Below are 24,356 nucleotides of genomic sequence, written 5' to 3'. Positions count from 1 at the left end.
TCTTCACATCAGGTGGCCAAAGTACTGGAGTTTCAGCTTGCTTACTAGGAGCCAGATACTGCACGAGCAATGATGGGGTTGGAATCCCGTCTCCTCTTTCCGGAATGCCCCCCCACACAGGTGGGGGGTAAACTGAGTCTCCCATGGCTTAAGCTGCTTGCCTCAGCACACGGGGAGCAAGGAGAGAGCTGGGGGCTCAGCACTCATCTCTCAAAACCTCCCTCCAAGCCCAGCCCTTGTTGCAGGCCCTTTCTCTCCAAGGGGCGGCTCGGGGACAGGTTCCCAAAACCCAGAAGTATCTGGAGCCACTCGAACCAAAGGCAGGTTCAGTGCCTTTCGTGCTACGGTTCGCCCTCCTCTAGAGGCTCTTCTTTGTGCTTTCCCCCCTTTTCATGTGAGTTCTCCTGGTTTTATTGGGATGCTGTGTGTGCTTCAAGTCAGAGTGTCTGGTGTCAAATTCATTCGGCATGCACCAGGGGCCATGTCACCTGAGAGCACAAGATGCAGAGGGTGCCTGAACAGGCTTCGAGCCACTCTTAGAATGCACGTGAGGACAGCCCAGAGCAGGTGTGTGTGTGGCGAGATGGATTTTTATTGTTACTTTACAACAAATGGGCTTCCCTGGTGGCTCAGCTGGTAAAGAATCCACCTGCCATGCGCGAGACCTGGGTTCGATCCCTGGGTTTGGGAAGATCCCCTGGAGAACGGAAAGGCTACCCACTCCAGTATTCTGGCCTGGAGAATTACATGGGCTGTATAGTCCATGGGGTCGCAAAGAGTCAGACAGGACTGAGCAGCTTTCACTTACGACAAATACATAAATCTCATGATAATAGTAAAATTCGTCAAAAGGGTCTAACTTTTTACAAAGCCGTAGGAGTGCTAAAAGTGAAAAGTTCACCACAGAGCAGGAGTGGGATGGGACCTCAGAGGCAGCCAGCCTGCAAAGTGGCCTCCCTGGGACCTGCTGTGCACCGAGTCTCCTGAGCCTTAAGCACATCCTCCAGTACTGGCAATTCATGGTCACCTTCTGGCCCCCCCCGGGTCCCAGTGACATCACTTTTTTTTTTTTTTTCTTGCCTGCTGCCACCTTGAGGCATTTCGAGGACCTTGGATCTGCACAGGGGACGCCTGTTACTGTATCTACTTCGTGGGAGAGGCCCTGCTGCCTCCCTGAAAGTCCTGTAGGTCCCCTCTCCCCACCCCTACCCGCAAGGGACTGTAGCTCGGTTCTGACAGCCTCATACCCTGGGCCACGGAACGAAAGACTGTCAAACCTGCACAGTCCTCTTTATAGCATGTGCTGCCCTCAGTGGAATGATCCTTCATCAAATTCCGTTTCTTTAGCGGTCCTGGGGGTTCCCTAGGGGCCCAGCGGTGAAGAATCTGCCTGCAGCACAGGAGACATGGGTTCGATCCCTGGGTCTGGAAAGCCCTGGAGGAGGACATGGCAACCCACTCCAGTATTCTTGCCTGGAGAATCCCATGGACAGAGGAGCCTGGTGGGCTACAGTCCATGGGGTTGCAAAGAGTTGGACACAACTGAGCGATTACAGTCCTGGGGGCTGCTGTGCGTCTCCCACACATGGCTTCCCACACCTTAGGTGTCAGGAATTTGGCTCTTACGAGGGAGGGTCCTCATTTACCCACCTGGGATGGGGGTGTAGGCACACTCAGTCCCAAGCTAGAAGCTGCCTGAGATCTCCCAGTCTCCCCTCTGGCTCATCCCTTTCAGGACCAGTGAAGGGGGCAAAGTTGCTGGAGATGAGTGGTTGGGAGCAGAGAGATACCTTTACCCTCCACGTTCTGAGATTTTTTTGGTGGAGGAGTGGACAGAAATTAGCAGGGCAGTTGTGGAATAATTTGAATGTGCCTGTGATAGCCTGGCCTTACCAGAATTTACCAGCCCATCTGCACCATCAGTTCAGGCCTGGAAAGTGTGTTTGGGGGGCGGGGGCAGAGGTTCAGAAAGTGAGGGTGCAGAAAAGTCTTTACTGGTGAGATGTCTGCAACGCATGTTTGTCTAAAAGTGTCCAAGGAAATAATTTGTCTGCAAGGCGGGGGGACACAGCCGAGGGCAGAAGGTGCCTTCCTTTCCCTTGGGACCAAGGTCCCTCCGTCTGTGTGACCTGAAGGCCAACATCCCTCCGATGCAGGGGACAGTGCTGGCAGAGAATCGGGTGTTATCCAGACCCTCGTCTCTTCTAGAAGCCAGTGACTTATCCCCCGAGCCCTGCCTCAGAGACGACGGTGCCTGTGTCCAGAGCCTTTTTCCAGACGTGGCTCAGACTCTGATCTGGCCGAGGGGAGCGGCCTCGTGGCAAAGGCTTGGATGGTTTCCCCTGGGAACTGTCTGGCAGGTCTAATGAGGAATGGTTCTTTGCGTTTATAGAGCGCCTTTCATCTGTGGCGCTCAAAGCTGCTCCACAAACAGTAATTAACTCTCAACACCTGTGAGGCAGGTGAGTCTGGTCACCCCCATTTGGGGAGATGAGGAAGCAAGAGGTTTGAGAGGCTGTGCTGAGCCACGGGAGGAGCTGGGGATAGCTCTGGGTAAGGACCAGCATTCTGGACTCCCAGCGCCCTGACAACATTGGGGAGCCTCTCCCTGCCAGGGAGACCTCCCCCACAAGAGTGTGGGTCCCCAAGGCAACGAGGGGATAGGGATGAGGCCAGATGGCTCCCTTTTGCCCTCTGGTAGGCAGCCTACCACCTCCTGGGCCTGCCAGTCAGCTACGAGGATGGGATCCCTCAGAACCCCAACCGTCTTTAAAAAAATGCAGCATCCTCAGGCGGGTCTCTGCCCCTGGTTGGGGCCGCGTGCATCCCTTGGGGAGTAATTGCTAGAACCATGGATGCTGCTAGCTGTACATGACTAACCAAGGAGTCTGTGGCCAAAGGAGACAAATAAATGGTGGGCAGATCCCCAGAGCTGTTCCATAGTTTCTTATTCCAGCACCTAGAGCTGGCGGGGACCGAGTCACATTACCAGGGGCTTTCACTGATAGCAGCGCCAGCTGTCTCTGCCTGGGCGCACGTGTAGGGGGCCGCCATGCCTGCTTGCTGTGTTGCTGTTCTACCCGCATCACAGAGGCCAGACGAAACAGGGCTTCAGACAGATGGCTGGACATTTCAGGAAATGCTTCTTTCATGGCAGAGCCTAACCCGGCTCTGAGGGTGGCACTGGAGCCTCTGGGAGTGCCCCCTTTTGTTCCCAGGGAAGCCTGCATCTACCGTCCGAGGGTCCCAGACAGGGAGAGTGCCAGTGAGCCATCACCGGGGCTCGCCCTGACACATCGCCCTGGAAACTGACTCACATCTCTGAGTCCTGAGTCACATCCTGTTGTGTGTGCTGAGGCACCCAGGAGGGCATTACACCAGCTGCCTGTGGCAGAGGTGAACTTGGAGGGCACCCTGGGAACTGCCCTTCTGCCTCCCAAGCTGAAAAGGGGGTGCGGTGGGGTGGCAGTGGGGAGAGATCCTCTAGGGAAAAACCCGGCGCCGCCCTGAGGGTTTATATGTTCACCACGTTGGCTTGGCTCTTTTAAAAATAGACACTGGGGCCTTGGCATGTACACAATTGTCTGGTCTTTGTTTTTAAGTGGCTCTGAAAGGTGACTGAAAGCTCATGTCTTTAAAGAGGACAGCAAGAGAGCCAAAGAAAGGGCCTTCTAACTCTAATCAGCAACAGGGCCTCCATCAATTTTCTCCTGGCCCATTGGGGAGCCAGGTTTTGAGGGTGCCCATGGACAGACTGAGTGTTCAGAGACCCAGGAGGCATCTCTGGCCATCCTCTCCTGCGGCCCTCCAAGAACAAGAGGACAAAGTAGGACTTTTTTTTTTTCCTCTTCTTCACAAGAGAATGAGAGTTTTATTTTTAATTGGAGTATAGCTGTGTTACAGTGCGGGGTCAGTTTCTGCTGTTCAGCGAAGAATCAGCTATACTTCAATCCCCCACCCCTCTTCCCATCTGACTGCAAGGAGATCCAGCCAGTCCATCCTAAAGGAAATCAGTCCTGAACATTCACTAGAAGGACTGATGCTGAAGCGGAAGCTCCAGTGCTTTGGCCACCTGATGGGAAGAGCTGACTCATTGCAAAAGACCCTGATGCTGGGAAAGATCGAAGGCAGGGGGAGAAGGGGACGATGGAGGATGAGATGGTTGGATGGCATCACTGACTCAATGGACATGGGTTTGAGTAAACTCCAGGAGCTGGTGATGGACAGAGAGGCCTGCCGTGCTGCAGTCCATGGGGTCTCAGAGTCAGACACGACTGAGCGACTGGACTGAGCTGAAATGTTCAGGTCACACAGAGCACGGTGTACAGTTCCCATCAGCTATTTTATACACGGCGCCAACAATGTCGATATGCACAGTATGTATACGCCAACCCCAGTCTCCCAGTCCATCCCAGCCAGCCCCTCCCCCGTGCTGTCCGTACGGCTGTTCTCCACATCTGTGTCTCTATTTCTGCTTTGCAAGCAAGATCGTCTATACCATTTTTCTAGATTCCACATACCTGCGTGAACATCCGATATTTGTTTTTCTCTGACGCATGCACTTCGCTGTGTATGACAGTCTCTAGGTTTAAACTCTTCAAAAACCATATCTAGTTTCCTAAGGTGGAAGCTTATTGGTTCTGAATCATTCTCCTTTTCTCATAAATGCATTAAGATACAATAAATTTCCCTCTAAGCACTGCTTTCGCTGCATCACAAATTGTGATGTTGGATTTTCATTTAGTTCGAAATATTTCTCTTGAGACTTATTTGACCCATGGGTTATTTAGAAGTGTGCTGTTGAAACTCCAAGTATCTGGGGGATTTTCTAGCTGTCTTCCTGTCACTGACATTTTCGTTTAAATCTCTGTGGCCTGAGAGTGGACCCTCTATGATTTCCATTCATTTCCATTTGTTTAAGGTGTGTTTTATGGTATATCCTGTGGGGCACGTTCCCTGTGAGCATGAAAAGAATGTGTATTCTGCTACTGTCAGATGGAGTTTTCCAAAGACGTTGACTGACAGCACTCCGCATCAGCTGCAGCCCGCCTTTCTGCCTGCCTGATGTATCAGTCTCTGAAAGAGGGCTGTGAGGATTCCCGCTGTGATGGTGTCTTTTTCTGTCTCTCGCTGTGGTCTTACCAGTTTCAATCTCATGTCTTTGGACATTCTGTTGTTAGGCACATACATACTAACGATTCTTAGGTTTTCTTAGACATAACTTTTTTCATCATGTAATTCCCCTTTATTTTATTGAAGTATAGTTGATTTACAATGTTAATTTCTGCTGTAGAGAAAAGTGATTCCGTATATAACTTCTTCATGCAATTCCCCTCTTTATTTCTTGAAATTTTCCTTCTTCTGAGGTCAGTTTTACACGAAAATAACACAGATGCTCTGGCTTTGATTAGTAGTAGCCCAGTCTTTTCCCTACCCCTTTACTTCCAACCTGAGGCTTTGTATTTCGTTTCTGTGTAGACAACACATAGTTGAATTTTGTGTTTAATCTACTCTGACAATCTCCTTCAGCTGACACATGCATCAGACCATTCATATTTAAAGGGATCACTGGTATCATTGAATTAACATGGACCATGTTTGTAATTGTTTTATATTTGTTGTCGCTGTTCTTTTTCTGCCTCTTTTTAGGCCATTTCTGGCTTTAACTGAGCATTTATATGACTCCGTTCCATTTTATCTCTGCTTTTGGTATATCAGTTATCCTTTAAAGATGCTTTTAGTGACTGTCCTAGAGTCTGAAGCATGCATGTGCAGTGAATGTCAGTCACCATCAGATAACACGAGACCACTTCTTCCTTCCTCTCTCTGTAATCCATGTCACTCACCTGTATCTTACAGCCCCCCGACACATTACTACTCTCACTTTAAACAGTTATCTTCTGGATCAGTTAAGAATATGAAACGTAAGACTTCAACTTCATTTGTTCTTCCATTCTTTATGTAGATCCAAGTTTCTGACATATATTATTTTTCTTTTCCCTGAAGAATTTTTTTTAATATTTTCTGCAAGGCAGTTCTGCTAGATAAATTAGCTCAGTTTTTGTTTGTCAGAGAATGGCTTTATTTCTCCTTCACTTTTGAAGAAAAATTTTTTTGAATATAGAATTCTAGGTTGGTAGCTTTTTTTCTTTCAACACTTTATTTACAACACACTATTTTTGCTTGCATGGTTTCTGGTGCAAAGTCTGAAGTAATTCTTACCAATGTTCGACTCTGGGTAAGGTGCTCCCACCCACCTTTCCTTTTTGGTCTCTTTCAAGATTTTCTCTCTGTCTTTGGGGTGTTTTGTTTTTTTTTTGTAGTTTCAATATATGCCTAGATGTAAATTACTTGGTATTTATTTTGCTTAACTGGTGTTCCCTGAGTTACCTGAATCTGTGGTTTGGTGGCTGTCATTAATTCTGGCAGGTTCACAAAGATCCCTTCCACTCTGCTTTCTTCTCAGTTTCCTTCTGGTATTTCTATTACACATATATTACACATATTTGTAAATTTTCCCAAAGTTTCTGGATATTCTGATTTTTCTGTTTTTCTTTTTTATCTTTACCTCACAGTTTGGTAAATAGGGCTTCCTTGTGGCTTAGTTGATAAAGAATCCACCTGGGTTCAATCCCTGGGTTGGGAAGATCCCCTGGAGAAGGGAAAGGCTATCCACTACAGTGTTCTGGCCTAGAGAATTCGATGGACTCTATAGTCCATGGGGTTGCAAAGTGTCGGACAGGACTGAGCAACTTTCACACCTTCACTTTCCTGATAGTTTGGAAAGTTTCTATTGACGCATTTTCAATTTCACTGAAATTCTTTTCTCACTCACGTCCAGTCTGTCGAAGAGCCCATCAAAGGGAGTTCTCAATTCTGTTACAGTGCTTTTCATTTCTGGAACTTCCTTTTGCATCTTAGAATTTCTTCCCTGCTTGCATTACCCATCTGTTTTTGCATGCTGTCTTCTTCAATAGAAACTGAAAATATGTCACGGAAACAGTGGCCGTAATCAAGCAAAAGTGTTCACTGGCGACCTGAATGAATGAGGAAGTGAGGAACGCCACGAGCCTGAGTGAATGAATGAAGCAGCTCAGCATGACGACTAACACGATAAGAAACAGACTCTCTAGGCTTCACGCAGGTCTGGGACCTTCACTAACATCAGACTCTAAGTTCCAACGGGGCAGTGACATAACTGGTCTTACTCACAAATTAACACATGTATTAACAGTAAGTTTCAAGAAACATGTTCATTTTGGTGGACTGGCCTATCAAAGGCATTCCCTTTGAGAACAAGCAGCACTTCTCTGAAGACTGGCAGACAGTGGTTCTCTTCCTCGGCCTATGACTTTCTTTTCTCTATAACCGCCATCTTACCTCCATCCCACTTCCCCTTCCTGGAATACACATATTATTATTATAAGCACCATTCTTCACCTTATTCTTCCCTAACTCTGATTAACATACAAGCAGAGAGGTACTGCATATGTGTGTGCGTGCTAAGTCATCTCAGTCGTGTCCAGCTCTTTGCGACCCTGTGGACTGTGGCCCACCAGGCTCCTGTCTGTGGGATTCTCCAGGCAGAATTCTGCAGTGGGCTGCCACGCCCTCCTCCAGATGCAGTGGGCAGCGACGCCCTCCTCCAGATCCAGTGGGCTGCCACGCCCTCCTCCAGATGCAGTGGGCGGCCACGCCCTCCTCCAGATGCAGTGGGCTGCCACGCCCTCCTCCAGAGGGTCCTCCCCAGCCGGGAATCAAACCTGCATCTCTTGCGTCTCCTGCACTGGCAGGTGCATAGGTAGTGCCTGGGAAGCCCCAGGGAGGTACTGTTTGGGGCCTGTTTGAATTAAGATCCTGTACTGTCACCAGTTGAGCTATTTCAAGTCTTGAAAGATGATGCTGTGAAAGTGCTGCACTCAATATGCCAGCAGATTTGGAAAACTCAGCGCTGGCCACAGGACTGGAAGAGGTCAGTCTTCATTCCAATCCCAAAGAAAGGCAATGCCAAAGAATGCTCAAACTACCGCACAATTGCACTCATCTCACACGCTAGTAAAGTCATGCTCAAAATTCTCCAAGCCAGGCTTCAGCAGTATGTAAACCGTGAACTCCCAGATGTTCAAGCAGGTTTTAGAAAAGGCAGAGGCACCAGAGATCAAATTGCCAACATCCGCTGGATCATGGAGAAAGCAAGAGAGTTCCAGAAAAACATCTATTTCTGCTTTATTGACTATGCCAAAGCCTTTGACTGTGTCGATCACAATAAACTGTGGAACATTCTGAAAGAGATGGGAATCCCAGACCACCTGACCTGCCTCTTGAGAAACCTGTATGCAGGTCAGGAAGCAACTGTTAGAACTGGACATGGAACAACAGACTGGTTCCAAATAGGAAAAGGTGTACGTCAAGGTTGTATATTGTCACCTTGCTTATTTAACTTATATGCAGAGTACATCATGAGGAACGCTGGGCTGGAAGAAGCACAAGCTGGAATCAAGATTGCCGGGAGAAATATCAATAACCTCAGATATGCAGATGACACTACCCTTATGGCAGAAAGTGAAGAGGAACTCAAAAGCCTCTTGATGAAAGTGAAAGAGGAGAGTGAAAAGGTTGGCTTGAAGCTCAACATTCAGAAAACAAAGATCATGGCATCTGGTCCCGTCACTTCATGGGAAATAGATGGAAAAACAGTGGAAACAGTGTCAGACTTCGTTTTTTTGGGCTCCAAAATCACTGCAGATGCTGATTGCAGCCATGAAATTAAAAGACGCTTGCTCCTTGGAAGGAAAGTTATGACCAACCTTGATAGTATATTAAAAAGCAGAGACATTACTTTGCCAACCAAGGTCCGTCTAGTCAAGGCAATGGTTTTTCCCGTGGTCATGTATGGATGTGAGAGTTGGACTGTGAAGAAGGCTGATCGCCGAAGAATCGATGCTTTTGAACTGTGGTGTTGGAGAAGACTCTTGAGAGTCCCTTATACTGCAAGGAGATCCAACCAGTCCATTCTAGAGGAGATCAATCCTGGATGTTCATTGGAGGGACTGATGCTAAAGCTGAAACTGCAATACTTTGGCCACCTCATGCGACGAGTTGACTCACTGGAAAAGACTCTGATGCTGGGAAAGGTTGGGGGCGGGAGGAGAAGGGGACGACGGAGAATGAGATGGCTGGATGGCATCACCGACTCGATGGACATGAGTTTGAGTGAACTCCGGGAGTTGGTGATGGACAGGGAGGCCTGGCGTGCTGTGATTCATGGGGTCGCGGAGAGTCGGACACGACTGAGCGACTGAACTGAACTGAACTGAACTGAACTGTCACCACTGGACGGGGCTTAGCGATCGATCATCTCCTTTCAGAGATGAGAATAAGAAAGTGTAAGCACATGATCCAGAGCCATCATACAGACAGGCCACTTCTCCTGCCTCCAGCCCAGCGCTCAGGAGCCCAGAGCACTGTCATTTCCATACTTGTCTTCATGTATTCATGTTGGCCCCATCATGGCAAGAATGGTAACTCAATGGTAAACTCACCATAAACCATATTATTGGCCCTTCGTTTTGTTTTGTTTTCATTAATAGTCCATGTAACATTTAGAAGAAAACACGCAAAACTCCCGACATGAGAAGCTCGCCATCACCACCTTCTGGCCCACCACTGCCAATGAAGCTAAACACAGTTCACTGTGGTCACAGATATGAAAACTGATCAGGGGCCACTGGGCTTTTAGTACTGCCCATCCATTCCCCACTCCCACCCCACTCCCAGCACTGAAAGGCTGAGTTGTGGTGTGAACTCAGAAGATGTTGAATTTGAAACCCTGTGTTAAAAAAAAAAAATCACAGAACCTAGACTTTAATCATAAAGATCATTTTACCAAAGCATATTTTTAAAAGGCTGTGAAACATTATGCAACGTTTGCATGGTTTAATTATGAGTTTAGAAAAGCCTAGCACAACTTTTTCACTACAGTAAAACATGACAGAGCATGAATCATGGCATAATACTTTATGCTTACTGTGGTTTTAGACGTGGGGTTAGGGGTGCTGGGCTGTCTACACAACAGGGCATGAATTACTGTACCGCAATTCACACCCAGAGGGCTTTATGACAATTATAAAACCTCTTTTGTTTGCTTTTTAAATGATTAAAATATCTGAGTACCATATATATTCACTTAGTAAATACGTATATATCCAGGACATACATATGGCTTAATAGAAAATATCTGAGGGTATAATTTTTATTTTCACTTGAAGCAAAATCCTTGTAGCAATATGGGAATATCAAACAATCTGCTGTTGCTATTTGCTTTCAATTACTGGAAGCACTGTTTGCTCTAAGATTATGCAGGATCTTCGACTGTGGTTGAGCACTTATTTTCCACTGAGTCTGGAGTGGACCAGTACTTTATTCCTTGCCATTCCCTCAGATTCTCTCAAATTCAGATGGAAATAAAGACCTTTCTTTAACATTGGGTTTCAAAGATTCTAAATTACTTCCCCAGGTTTGTCAATATTCACAATTAAATGGTCAGGAAGATGTTTTTTTAATCGGAGGATAATTGCCTTGCAGTGCTGCGTTGGTTTCTGCCGTAAGACAGCGTGGCTCAGTCCTAAGTACACTGCCTCCCGCCCTCTGCCCCATCACACCCAACTCGGCTGCTACAGAGCACTTGGCTCAGGTCCTTGTGTTGCACACCAACTTCACACTGGCTGTGTTTTACACGTGGCGATGGACGTGCTTCAACGCTACTTTCTCAGTCCATCCCACCCTCTGCTTCCCCCACTGTGTCCACAGATCCATTCTCTGTGTCTCTATTCCTGCTCTACAAATAGGGTTCATCGGTGCCATTTTTCTGGATCCCATATATATGCGTTATGAATACGATGCTTCTGACTTCCTTCGCTCTGTGGAACAGGCTCTGGCTTCATCCTCCTCACAAGGACTGATCAGATTCGTTCTAGGCCAGTTACTTCAGAGAAAAGAAAGAAGTCGGTCGGTATGGGAGGAACTGGGGTGAGGACCGTCAAGAGAAGAGTAAGGATAAGAAGGTGCCTCATTCTGTCCTCCACTGTGACGGTTTCAAAGGCATTAAAGACGAGGGAAAGGGTAACCGCTGCAAGTGAAAAGCCCCAGCATTCTGCACCCCCAGCAAGTGAGGGAGCAGAGGCAGACGACACACACAGAACTTAACAGCTGGTGTTTCCCTCAGGAACTTTGCTCTTTCTGTATTTACTCCCAGCACCCTGAACCCGCGGCTGCAAAGACCCCTGGGAGTTAGTGGTGTTTGCTGTCACCTTTGTCCACAAAGAAGGTGGGACACAAAGAGAAAACTAATGTTTAATCCAAAGACAGAAATGTAAAGCTCTCCCGTGGTGGGACAGTGGTCAGTTTTTAATTTTCTTACACATTTGATCTAAGAATAGAAAGGATTTTTTTTCCTCCTCCTTTTCATCTGCAAACAGTATGATGCTTTTGAAAACTAAGATGTCTATGAGCGCTGGAGTCAAATTTACAAAATCCTTTTTACCTAAACCTTCTGAAGTCAGATTTGTGTCTCTTCTCTATCCCAGGAAGGCCTCTTTTAATGGCAGTCTATAAAACACTTGCTCAACATTCTGCCCTTTAAAAGTTGCAAACTTGGGATCTTAACAACAACAAAAAAATACAAGACATCTCTGTTAGTCGGGGATGACAGAACCAGCTCTGCACTGCTGGGTGAGTGAAACAGTGATCAGGCCTTGCTGCCAGTCTCTCAGCCAGACTTTCTTATCAATTATCCCTGGGACAGAGATCACCTGGACAGAAAACATTAAACAGCCATGGAACAGTCTTGTCCAAGGTACCAAAAAAGACCCAAACCCTTGCACTCTTTTCTGCTTACTGAGTACAGAGATGGGTGATGACCCGACAGTGGTAACTGTGATGGCTGGTAAACCTGGGCAGTCAGTATGCACAGCAGGTCAGCAGTGTGAATAGCAACACTTCCACCTGGAAAGCGTAAAAACTCCTCTCATCGTTGTGTGTGTGTGTGTTCGGTTACGCGGTTTGTTCGACTCTTAGTGACCCCGTGGGCTGTAGCCCGCCAGGCTCCTCTGTCCCTGGGATTCTGCAGGCAAGAATACTGGAGTGGGTTGCCATGCCCTCCTCCAGAGGGTCTTCCTGACCCAGGGATGGAACCCACGTCTCCTGCATCTCCAGCACTGACAGGTGGATTCTTTACCACTGAGCCACCTGGGATAGTGAGGTTACATAAAACCTTTGAAGGAATAGTTAGCAGCAGAAAATCTTCAAGAGTTAAATATAAATTGTGTATCAGTATCATTTGGTGGGGGGGGTAAGTCATCACAAAAGCAAATACTTGGGACTTAAGGAAGCTTATTAAACACTGGTAAGTAGGCCACAAACATGTCTAAGAGTTCAACAAAGGTAGCTGGGTTTTTTTACTAAATGCTTTCATTTTTCAAATCTTACCCCCCCTCCATGCATCACTGACCTCCCCGATTCTCTGCAGATACAAGGCAGATCCAGCCGTCCCCACCGTGGACCTACGATCAGTCCTACCAGTACCTGGGATCCATCGCCTCTCCCTCTGTCCACCCAGCCACACCCATCTCGCCTGGGCGGGCCAGCGGCATGACGACCCTCTCAGCCGAGCTTTCCAGTCGACTTTCAAGTAAGCTGCTTGAGAATATACTCTTTGAAGTCTGGCTGCTGTGGAAGTTTCTGGAGGCCAGATAAGATGCATGGGGAGAGGCAATCATTTTTAACTGGACACAATGTGGTTAATGACAACGCTGTCTGTCTCTTAAGTCTCACACCCATGCACTGATTTTCCTTGACACTCAGAGGCAGAGATTATGGATGTGGAGGTAGAAGTGGCTTGGAAAAAGTAGATTCTTTGGGCCATTTGGGGTGCTCACCTTTATTTGGCAAGCAAGGGTGGGAGCTGAAGGGTCAATAATAGAAAAGGCCAAAGTAGTCAGCTTCTGGAGTTAGATGGGATGATCCATATTGCAGTGGCAAGCTTGCACAGGTCACATGAATGGCGCACTGGGGCACACGTGCAATGCAACGCAGATCTACCCCAGTGGGATACTTCCAACTAAGAGCTGCTCACACCAGGCCAGAGAACAGCCTGGAGAGCTCAGGTGTCATGGCTGGCATAATTGTTGTTAATACGAGCTCATTAAATATTAGTCATTTAACCTATGGGACCTTTGGGCTTGGCACTCACCTTTGCTCGTGGGCAGGGAAACTGGAGTTACAGAGAAAAATTCCTTTGTTGAAAGCAAAAAGAAGCAACTCCCTGTTTGGGGCTTTGAAATTGGAGCTGGACCAAACTGTGAAAACACTTCAGAGAACTTCAGCTTTTGGAGGCCTGCGAACACACTCCTTGTGTGTTGGGGGGGAGGGCGGCTGTTCCTGCTTTTCGATTCTTGGGATCAGATTATATCAGATTAAGGGGGCAGGCAAAGGGGCAAAGGCGTCATGTCTGTCATTTTCAAGTGCTGTGGGATGTTGTGTTCTGCGGACAATTGTGATTACCTAAGGTTTCCACCAAATGCTTCAGCTTCTTCTCAGAGCTTCACAGAATGCCTCTCCAGTTCTCAACAGCAGCATTGCTGGCATCTGGGGCCGGGTAACTCGTCTCCATTGTGGGGGCAGCGCTGTGCGATGCCAGGTCTTCATCAGTGCCTCTGGCCTCTAGATGCCAGCAGTACCCCCCGCCCCCAGTCACGACAACCAAAAATGACCAGATGCTGCCAGATGGCCCGAGGGCTGACACCGTCCCCCAGTTGAGAACTGTCTTCACTTGTTCTTGGGCGTGATAGTGAAATAGGGAAGCCAACTTACTTGACCAGTTTCCACATTATTTTCGGCCACTGGTGCCAAGAATTTCATGGCACCTGCTGGGCCCAGGAGTGAAGGGACTGGTGTAGGAATCATGAAGTCCCTCGGCTTGTTGCTCCAGCAGCTCTGCTCCCTTGGGACTGGCTGTCTTTTGTTGTTTCTTCTTGGTGGCACTGTTCTGCCTGCTGGCTACGGCCTACATCTGAAGCAATGACTGCTTTCCTTGGAAGTGTCCCTGCTGCGGGTCTTGTCCCTTGGAATGTGTGTCACGAGTCTTCTGTCTTGGTCAGCACCCAGGATCTCCAGCACCTTATCCCTTGGGGCCAGCTGCTCTGTTGACCAGTTCAGAGGAGAGGGTGACTTATTTTTTTTTTAATAGGAATGAGTTAACATGCACCCTCCCCTGTCCCATCTCACGGTTATACTTCTGAATAGCCTGGACTTCAATTAGCCAGGGAGCCGTGGAAGGCCGTTTTATGGCCCCAGGGTGTGAAGGAGATAAAAGCCAGGTCCCATTTCGGCACTCAAGCCTGACCCTGCCGCTGTCTTGGAGGGTGGACCCAGGAGAATTCCAGGGGCGCTTTCACCAGTGGCAGCAGAGAACAGCATGGGAGGCTGCTCTTCAACTTGGCAGATCTCCCTTTGAGAAATGGAGCCAGAAGTCCAGGCCTGAAGGGTGTCATCTGCCTGGAGGCAGGAGGGGGTTGGGATACTTAGAAGAGGCTACTTTTGCTTTTTTTTTTTAAGCCTAATCAAGTGAAGTTTTATTCTTTTCTTTTTCTGTTTATTCTTACTTTTGTCACTTTATTTTTTTAATTGAAGGGTAATTGCTTTACCAAATTTTGTGGTTTTTCTGTTGTACATCAAGAATCAGCCATAGGTCTACCCATCAATGCTTTGAAAGCCTGTTAGAGTTCGGAGCCTACTTTCCTTGAACCCTGCCCCCAGCTAGCTTGGAGTGCCCCAGCCTCACCTGAGCTTCCTTCTGCAGGAGGGACCTACGCTCTGTGTCTTTCTTTGCTTTGCAGACAGACTCCACACCTTGTCTGAAAAGAGTTGTCATCTAGAGGTTTTTTTCTTTTCTTTTTAAATAATGTTTAGCTGCCAACCTGGGCGACAGACAGCAAGCATTAATCTGAGTCATGCGAAAGATCCTTTTAAGGCAGCCATTATCTGCTCAGGCTGTTTAATCCTTTGGGGGCAGTGGGAGGGGCCCAGCAGAAGGAAGACTTTTAGCTGTCATGGCAAATATTTAGCCCCATCGGTGGGGCAACATTTCCAACTAAAATACCTATACCGCCTAATCCCCAGATATCCTCCTCTTTTAAAAGCTCCCTGTGAATGTCAGGGGTCCCCACTCCTGCCCACACTGCTCTTGAATAAGGGGGCACAAGGCCAGCTGAAAGGACAAATGAGTTAAGGCCAGGGGGACGGTGAACTGTCCGTGACTGGTGGGGCTTGCTTGGGTAGCGGGTGTCAGGCTGAATATAAAAATGAGAACAAGTATTTGAATAGGTCATTTGAAGCTGAGCCTAACTCATGGGCCGAAGTTATTTCATCATCACAGTGTGTATTGTAAAGGATAAACTGGCAAGTCGGATGGTCTTTCGTAGTGTGACACTGGTACTCTGTGGGCAGAATAAGAACCGCAAGCAGCATCTGAGATCTTTCATTCTGCCCACAAGTGAAAGAACTGTCTTCCCCTGACAGCTGAGACCGTAACACCATTCCATTACTTATGTCCGTGACAAATCACGGGCTCACTCGGGATTCCAGTAACTTGCTGCCATCACCAGGTTACCACACAGTACTTGGAACAGACTGGCAGAGCATGTCCAGACACCGTCGTGAAACAGGGTGACCTTTCATTCATTTTCCAGTGGATTCACCTTTTTGTCTCAGGGCAAATGAAGCAAGAGGAATCATGGGTGGAGTCATTTATTTGTGTCCGGAGTATTGCATCAGATGACAACAAATTGATTGTGTTTGCCTAATGCTTCTCCCTGACTATAGAAATCTAACTGGAAAAATGGAGTAAAGCTTCCTGTTAACTCTCAAGCATGTCACGGCTCTCTGTGTGAACACAAACAAGTGACACAGGGCTTGCTCACAGATGGCCCCAGCGGGCAGGGACAAACCCTGTGGAATGGGGTGTGGCCTGGCTTCAGGACTAGCGACAGAGTGTCCGTGGAAGGGCGGCCCTAGAGCCGCTGTCAGTTTACAGCTTTGTCCCTGCCCACATGTCTGACTCGCTTTGAAAAGATTAACAGGACTGTTTGTTTGAAAGTCAGACTCCTGGTTTCCTCATTAGTGGAGAGATTTGCTGCAGACTTCGGTTGTTTCTATAAACTTTAATTACTTCTCCGATGAGGAGTATATCCCCTCATCACAGGCACCCCAAAGTTAGACAGTGCATTAGGAGGGGGGGAGGGGGAGAGAGAGAGAACCAGAACACTAGCTCTCCCTGCTGGAATAATAGGCTTGAAATATGAGGAAGTTGATCAACAGCCGAAGCGGTCCAAAAACAGATTAATCCACCCCGGTAGCTTTCCTTTCTGAGCAAGCTTTTGGCTCTGTCAGGTTTCTCTGTGGGCCTAAACACAAAAGGACCCAGGCCACATGCCATCTTGAGCTTGGAGTTTTTTTGTATGTTGATTTGAGAACTTATAAATTTTAAAACATTCGGTTCTTGCTTCTGCTCTGTTTTGTTGCTGCCTTTTGGGTTTGCTGACTTAAAGACTACAGTTCTGGCCTGGTCATTTAATGAATAATTCTGAGGAACAGAAACTCCCCCAGGACACTATCCTACATCGATAGTAGGAGTGTTGTCTCAGTGGAAGGGCACTTTTGCCAACCCCCCCGCCACCCGCGCCCTGGCCTCACCCCTACCCCCAGGGCATTTGGAAGGTCAGGACCTTGTTGGTTGTCCCAGTGGGGGGAGCGAGGGCAATACCAACATCTGGCGGGCACAGGCCAAGGATGCTGCCAAACACGCTACCACGCACAGAACAGGCCTGCAGAGGACAGGCCCACACCACCCCATAGAGCTGGCCCCCAATGTCAACAGTGCCACTGCTGGGAAACTGATCTATGGGATACAGGAAACCTGTCCTGGCACCTAACCCCCCCCCCAAAAAAAGTACGGAAGGGCAGCCTGTGATTAAGGGAAAGGCAGAAGGATGCAATGAAAGTCTGCCAAAGCCTGTCTGTGAAAGGGTAAATGCATAATCCTAACAAAATGAGTTTTATAGACCAAGCTTTGCCATTGCTGGTAGAACTTCAACATGTATAAAAACGGAATAGGTAAATCAAGGCCCTGTGGCCATTCCTGTTAACAAATAAGTGATGCATATTAGAGAATAAGCATGTGAAATCAAGGCTGTACTGTTTCTAAAAATGTAGAACTAGTCTGAAGGTAGATGTGGAGGAGAAAGAGACTGGTGGTTCATGGACATCCACTCCCAGCCACTACTATGGCATGCATAAACTTCAATAAGAGGAAACTGCCTATTTTTAACTATTGCAGGCCTATGCTGCTGCTGCTGCTGCTAAATCGCTTCAGTTGTGTCCAACGCTGTGCAACCCCATAGACGGCAGCCCACCAGGCTCCGCCGTCCCTGGGATTCTCCAGGCAAGAACACTGGAGTGGGTTGCCATTTCCTTCTCCAATGCATCAAAGTGAAAAGTGAAAGTAGAAATGGCAAATTTCTAGAATTCAACCTAAACATTATGTATAACATATTAAAATGTTATTACATATTATGACAGTATCATATTATGTATTTGCACATGCTAAGTCTCTTCAGTCGTGTCTGACTCTTTGTGGCCCTACAGACTGTAGCCCTTCCAGGCTCCTCTGTCCATGGGATTCTCCAGGCAAGAATACTGGAGTGGATTGCCATGCCTTTCCCCAGGGGATCTTCCCGAGCCAGGGATTGAACCCATGTCTCTTATGTCTCCTGCATTAGCAGGCGGGTTCTTTATCACTAGCACCACCTGGGAAGCTCTCTTTGGGGGTTCAGTTCAGTTCACTTCAGTCGCTCAGTTGTGTCTGACTCTTTGCGACCCCATGAATCACAGCACGCCAGGCCTCCCTGTCCATCACCAACTCCCGGAGTTCACTCAAACTCATGTGCATCGAGTCGGTGATGCCATCCAGCCTTTGGGGGTTAAGTTCAGTTCAGTTCAGTCACTCAGTCGTGTCCGACTCTTTGCGACCCCATGAATCACAGCACGCCAGGCCTCCCTGTCCATCACCAACTCCCAGAGTTCACTCGAACTCATGTCCATAGAGTCGGTGATGCCATCCAGCCACCTCATTCTCTGTCATCCCCTTCTCCTCCCTCCCCCAATCCTTCCCAGCATCAGAGTCTTTTCCAGTGAGTCAACTTGTCACATGAGGTGGCCAAAGTATTGGAGTTTCAGCTTTAGCCTCAGTCCTTCCAATGAACACCCAGGATTAATCTCCTTTAGAATGGACTGGTTGGATCTCCTTGCAGTCCAAGGGACTCTCAAGAGTCTTCTCCAGCACCACAGTTCAAAAGCATCAATTCTTTGGCAATCAGCTTTCTTCACAGTCCAACTCTCACATCCATACATGACCACTGGAAAAACCATAGCCTTGACTAGATGGACCTTGGCTGGCAAAGTAATGTCTTTGCTTTTTAATATAGCATCTAGATTGGTCATAACTTTCCTTCCAAGGAGTAAGCATCTTTTAATTTCATGGCTGCAATCAGCATCTGCAGTGATTTTGCAGCCCCCAAAAATAAAGTCTGACACTGTTTCCATTGTTTTCACATTTCCCATGAAGTGATGGGACCAGATGCCATGATCTTTGTTTTCTGATTGCTGAGCTTCAAGCCAACCTTTTCACTCTCCTCTTTCACTTTCATCAAGAGGCTTTTGAGTTCCTCTTCACTTTCTGCCATAAGGGTAGTGTCATCAGCATATCTGAGATTATTGATATTTCTCCCAGCAATCTTGATTCCAGCTTGTGCTTCTTCCAGCCCAGCGTTCCTCATGATGTACTCTGCATATAAGTTAAATAAGCAAGGTGACAATATACAGCCTTGACGTACTCCTTTTCCTATTTGGAACCAGTCTGTTGTTCCATGTACAGTTCTGACTGTTGCTTCCTGACCTGCATAGTTATATATATTCTATTAATATTAATCTATTAATGAACCTATTATATTAATAGTTCTTCTAGTGTTATATTGTTTTGTCATATATTGTTATAATAAGACATTAATACTGACATATTAATATATTGATTATATAGAAAGGTGGCAAACTTTTTTTCTGCAAAGGGCCAGATAGTAAATATGTCAGACTTTCTGAGCCCTCCAGTCTGGCCCTCCAGTCTCTGCCATGACCACTCTGAAATGGTGACTTAAAAAGTAGTCCGTTCCGTCACTCAGTCATGTCCGACTCTTTGCGACCCCGTGGACTGTAGCCTACCAGGCTTCTCCGTCCATGGGATTCTCCAGGCAAGAATACTGGAGTGGGTTACCATTTCCTTCAGTCATAGTTTAATACATAAAAGAACGAGCGAAGCTCCTTTCAATAAAACTTTATTTATGAACACTGAAATTTAAATTTCATATCATTTTCAAGTCAGGAAAAAGTCTTTTGATTTTTTTTTTCCCCCAACCATTTAGAAAAGTAAAACACATTCTTAGACTGTGGGCATATAAAAACTGGTAGCAGGTGAATCTGGCAGGTGGGTGTGCCGATCTTAGAGTTACAGCAATATTTGTTTATATTAAACCAGTTATATCTAATATGTTTATGTTAAGCAAGTATGACTACATATTACATTATATTACAACCGTATTACATTGCATGAGATCATATATTACCTTGGAGAAGGAAATGGCAGCCCACTCCGGTGTTCTTGCCTGGAGAATTCCATGGACTGAGGAGCCTGGAGGACTGCAGTCCATGGGGTCGCCAAGAGTCGAGCGACTATCTAAGCGACTGACTGACTCACTCATATATGACCATCTTCTCACACCGGCTCCCTGGACGGCAGCAGCTTTGTGGGAAATTCTCCCGGGCAACAGTCGGGAGAGGGAAGGGGCGTGGCCTCCCTGAACCCTGATCTCACGATATTTCTTGCCCACCACACAGCTGCGCCCGACCTGACGGCCTTCGGCGACCCGCGCCAGTTCCCTGCGCTGCCCTCCATCTCCGACCCCCGCATGCACTACCCCGGCGCCTTCACCTACTCCCCAACGCCCGTCACGTCGGGCATCGGCATCGGCATGTCGGCCATGAGCTCGGCCACGCGCTACCACACGTACCTGCCGCCGCCCTACCCCGGCTCGTCGCAGGCGCAGGGCGGCCCGTTCCAGGCCAGCTCGCCCTCCTACCACCTGTACTACGGCGCGTCGGCCGGCTCCTACCAGTTCTCCATGGTGGGTGGCGAGCGGTCGCCGCCACGCATCCTGCCGCCCTGCACCAACGCGTCCACCGGCTCGGCGCTGCTCAACCCCAGCCTCCCGAACCAGAGCGACGTGGTGGAGGCCGAGGGCAGCCACAGCAACTCCCCCACCAACATGGCCCCCGCCGCGCGCCTCGAGGAGGCCGTGTGGCGGCCCTACTGAGTGGGGTGCGCATGCGCGCTGCGTGCGGCCGGACGTCGTCCCGGAAGCGCCCGTCGGGCCCAGCAGCGCATGGTGGAGAAGCCCGCGCGGGCCCTCGGGGGGCGCTCGCCACCTGCCGGCTGCCCGCGCTCGCCGTCTCTTGCTTCTGAGGTCCGCGCAGTTGGCCGCCGCTGTGGGCCCGTCTCAGATTTTTTTCTTCTGACCTGACGCAACTTGAGGGTGTCCGGTTCACCGCCCTGTGGGCACGTCGTTAAGGCAAACAGGAAGATTCCCGGAGGGAAACTGTGAATGCTTCTGATTTAGCAATGCTGTGAATAAAAGAAAGATTTTATAACCTTGACTTCACTTTTTAACCAAGTCGTTTATTCCAAAGAGTATGGAACTTGGGGTTTTCTTTGTGGGGGGAGGGCGGGGCGGGCAGAGATGCAACTCATTCTGTTTGGCATCTAATTCATATTTTTAATTTTCTTTTCCAGCACCTTATAAATTGCAAAATGTGTATTTGCATTTGGGGTGGTTTTTTTATTTTTATATATATATATATATATATAAATTTGAGCTTTGCTTTCTTGCTTTGACAAATGAAAGAAATATGATTCCTTTTTCTCTAAGTTTTATTTAACTTTTCTTTTGGACTTTTGGTGTAGTTGTTTTTCTGAGAAACAGCTGCAGCTTTGGGTCATTTTCAACTACTGTATTCCCACAAGGAATCCCTAGATATTTATGTATCTTGATGTTTAGACACTTTCTTAATGTGTTGATACTTTTTTATTATTTAAATATGCTTATATTAAGAAAAATATCAAGTACTACATTTTTTGTTTTTGTTAGTAGCGAGAGTTAATTGTATCACATTGAAGAAGGTTGGGGGAAAAAAGGATGGGTAATGTGATCACTTGGTTATCTAAATATTGTTTACATTAAACTCCCTTTAATGTTAATCAAACGAGTCGGTAGCTAATGCAGCCATCTTTTTATTAGGCTTTTTAGATACTGAGGGTCACTCCAAAGATCTGAAGTATGGAATTTTCTGCTAAGCTCAACAAAGGGTCTCATACCTGACTCCCTCCCTTCAAATCTGGTTCCAGAGGGTTGGGATAGATGCCAATGATTGCACCTCTGGAGAGGATTTATTTTCTGCCTAGGAGGTTTGCTCACTCCATGGCCTCTTAATAATGTTAGACGTGCTTTATGACAGAATGAGTCCAAAGTAAGCTGTGTGGAGGAATGGTATCCACATGGAAACCAAATGAATGAATTTAGGGGTTCCTTAATTGCTCCATTCTGGGGTAGGAAAGAGATCATCTGAACCCAGAGTTCAGATGTTTGTTTAGCTCCAAGGAGATATTCCTCTTTGATACTATACCTGTTGGTTGATGCAGAAGAAAGCTTGTGGCTGTCCCCCAAGGCTGGGAGTGGAAGGGACCGGATGCCTTTGACAGCCGAGGTGTCCAGGTCAGTTTTCATAGGGTGGGCCCAGAAGCAGGCCCGAACAAGCCCAATTCCCTCCACCTGCCTCAGTGAAGTCGTGTGGGGAGGGTGTCATCCCACCCGTGCAGGACCCATCCCATGCTGCTCCTTCCGCACCCAGCTTGGTGTTGCTCTCACCAGGCCGAGACCCTACCCTGTAGGGTGTGTGCACTTTTGCCGGTGCATCAGCGTGACAGGAAAAGATTCATGTCACTGCCCATGGCTACAATTCAAACATATCCAATGTCACTGTAAATTTTATGGCACTATTTTTATTGGAGGATTTGGTCACAAGGCAGTTGTTGTACAACTCATAAATACTAACTGCTGATTTTAACATATGTGTGCTCAAAATGATCTGGTGGTTATTTAATGTACCTCTTAAATTAGTTGAAATGATTTCAGGTCAACTCTGAAGAGTATTTGAAAGCAGGACTTCAGAACAGTGTTTGATTTTTTATTTTATAAATTTAAGGATTCAAATTAGAAAGATCTTTGGCTGCAGGCAGCAAAACAGCTGGTCTTATTTAAAACAACTTGTTTTTGAGTTTTCTTATATATATATATATGTATTGATTATTTGTTTTACACAGATGCAGTAGCACTTTGGTAAGAATTAAAGAGTAAAGCAGTTTGTGTTGTCAGATCGTTCTTATCTAGAAAAGAGCTAAAACAGATCTTAGAGAAACTCAGAATATTCTATTTATTTTCATTTTAGACATAATTCTCCCTCCATAACTCGTTTTCGTGTTTTATTCTGTATACAGTTTTTGCAGCAAAGTTACCCTTAAATGTCAGTAGATTTCAATTTTTTTTATATCTGAAAAGGACCATTAACCCATTCACCCCAAATTGAAATTGTGTTCTTTTCAGCACATTGCCTTATCTGACCTGACAAAATGTTGATTAAAAAATGAAGGAAAAGTGTATTTTTCAGTTCAGTCTGGTACCTGAAAATATTCCAACTCAAAATCAACGTAATGCCCTATAATGGAAATCATATAAATCCCTCACATTGAATCTTCACTTTCAAAAAGCCATGTGTGAGGAGAGCTTGTCACTTTGCTGTAGACCCACGGGTTTGGCCATTCAGAGATTCACAGACCATTACCAGCATATATAGTATTTAATCTCTCCAGAAAGAAACAGTTAAACTTTAGTTGTTTCAGAGATGAGCTTCATACTTAAAGCATTTCCACTCCCCCTGAGGAATTCCATTCTACTGCCTTCAGGTAAATTGAGGTGGTCCTTTCATCAAGTAGACCCTTAAGCCAATAAAGTAATAACTGGATGTATCTGGGAGCATTAGTCCAGAAGAAGAAAGATTAAATAAGCCATCTCTACTGCTTGTAAATGCCCTTATTTATAAGTTCAACATAGACACATATTTCTGTTCTTTTTGTTTTTCTAACTCTAAAAATACTTACATTTTTCTTCCTCTCTGCCCCCACTAAACATCTTGGTCTTTCTCTATCATACCTCCTCTGTTCTGCAACTTTGTATAAGGAAACAGCACACACACCCATCCTGATACCAAACACAGGACTGGAGGAGCTGCACTTTCCCTCCCTTTACATAAAAGAGCTTAGTCAGCCTTTCTCCTGTGTATGGGTTTCTTCCAGCCGAACGGAGACCTTGTCAACATTTTGGATCTACTTGCTGTCCGAGTGCAGCCTTCATGGGCAAATTACAATCAGTGAGTTAAGAGACAGACTTTCTGCTAGGCAGGGTTTCTGTGCAGATAAACAGAAATACTCTGATTAGAAAGGAAATGAATGGTTTCGCACAAATGTCCTACAATTTAGGATTGCTGATTTCTCTCTTGAAATCCCTGTTTCCTTGGGACATTCCGTCCTGGTAATTTTTGTTTTTCGATGTTTTTTGTTTTCTGGGGGATGACATGTTTGGAGTCTTTTATACATGAAAACTTGGTTTAACAATGATATCAGAAGATATTATTCACATCTGAACAAAATGCTTTTTTGTTTACCTGCAGTATAAAATCTTTTGGGGTTTTTTTTTTTTTTTTGTCTCTTTCTTTGGGGTTTTCCCCTCCCTTTAGCCAGATCAGTGTTGATGCTGATCATTTGGCTTTTTTTTTCCCTTCCAGAAGAGTTGCATCAACAAAGTTAATTGTATTTATGTATGTAAATAGATTTTAAGCTTTCATTATAAAATATTGTTAATACCTGTAATAATTTTTTTCCAATTTTTTGTGTGTGTTTCTAAGGACATTTTCTTATGTTTGCTAAATACTGTAGACAAAAAAAATGCTTCTTTCTTTGTTTATTTTAGACTGAAAAATGAGCTACTTTTTATTCACTTTTGTAAAGAGCTAATAGCATGGTTCCAATTTTTTTTTAAGAAGTTCATTTTCTGTTATGGGTAAATGAATGTGCAAAAATAAAA

At 46.5% G+C, this 24,356-nt stretch overlaps 1 protein-coding gene across 3 annotated transcripts in view; it reads left to right on the top strand.

Annotated features, from left to right (window-relative positions):
• The window catches only part of RUNX1 (RUNX family transcription factor 1), a 282,173-nt gene extending 258,106 nt beyond the window's left edge, over nucleotides 1-24,067 (top strand). For all 3 annotated transcript variants that reach the window (XM_055416010.2, XM_055416002.2, XM_055415993.2), the window contains 2 exons: nucleotides 12,527-12,688; nucleotides 20,002-24,067. In XM_055416010.2, the coding sequence (XP_055271985.2) occupies nucleotides 12,527-12,688; nucleotides 20,002-20,477 (638 nt within the window). In that variant the 3' untranslated portion in view covers nucleotides 20,478-24,067. The remainder of the gene's footprint in view (nucleotides 1-12,526; nucleotides 12,689-20,001) is intronic.
• The last annotated feature ends 289 nt before the right edge of the window (nucleotides 24,068-24,356 follow it).

This window comes from Moschus berezovskii, chromosome 1 (genome assembly GCF_049115385.1).
Source record: "Moschus berezovskii isolate FMDL1 chromosome 1, NW_MosBer_1.0, whole genome shotgun sequence".
NCBI lineage: Eukaryota > Metazoa > Chordata > Mammalia > Artiodactyla > Moschidae > Moschus > Moschus berezovskii.
The sequence above is the reverse complement of the archived record's forward strand: the minus strand, read 5'-3'. Positions and strand labels throughout refer to the sequence as shown.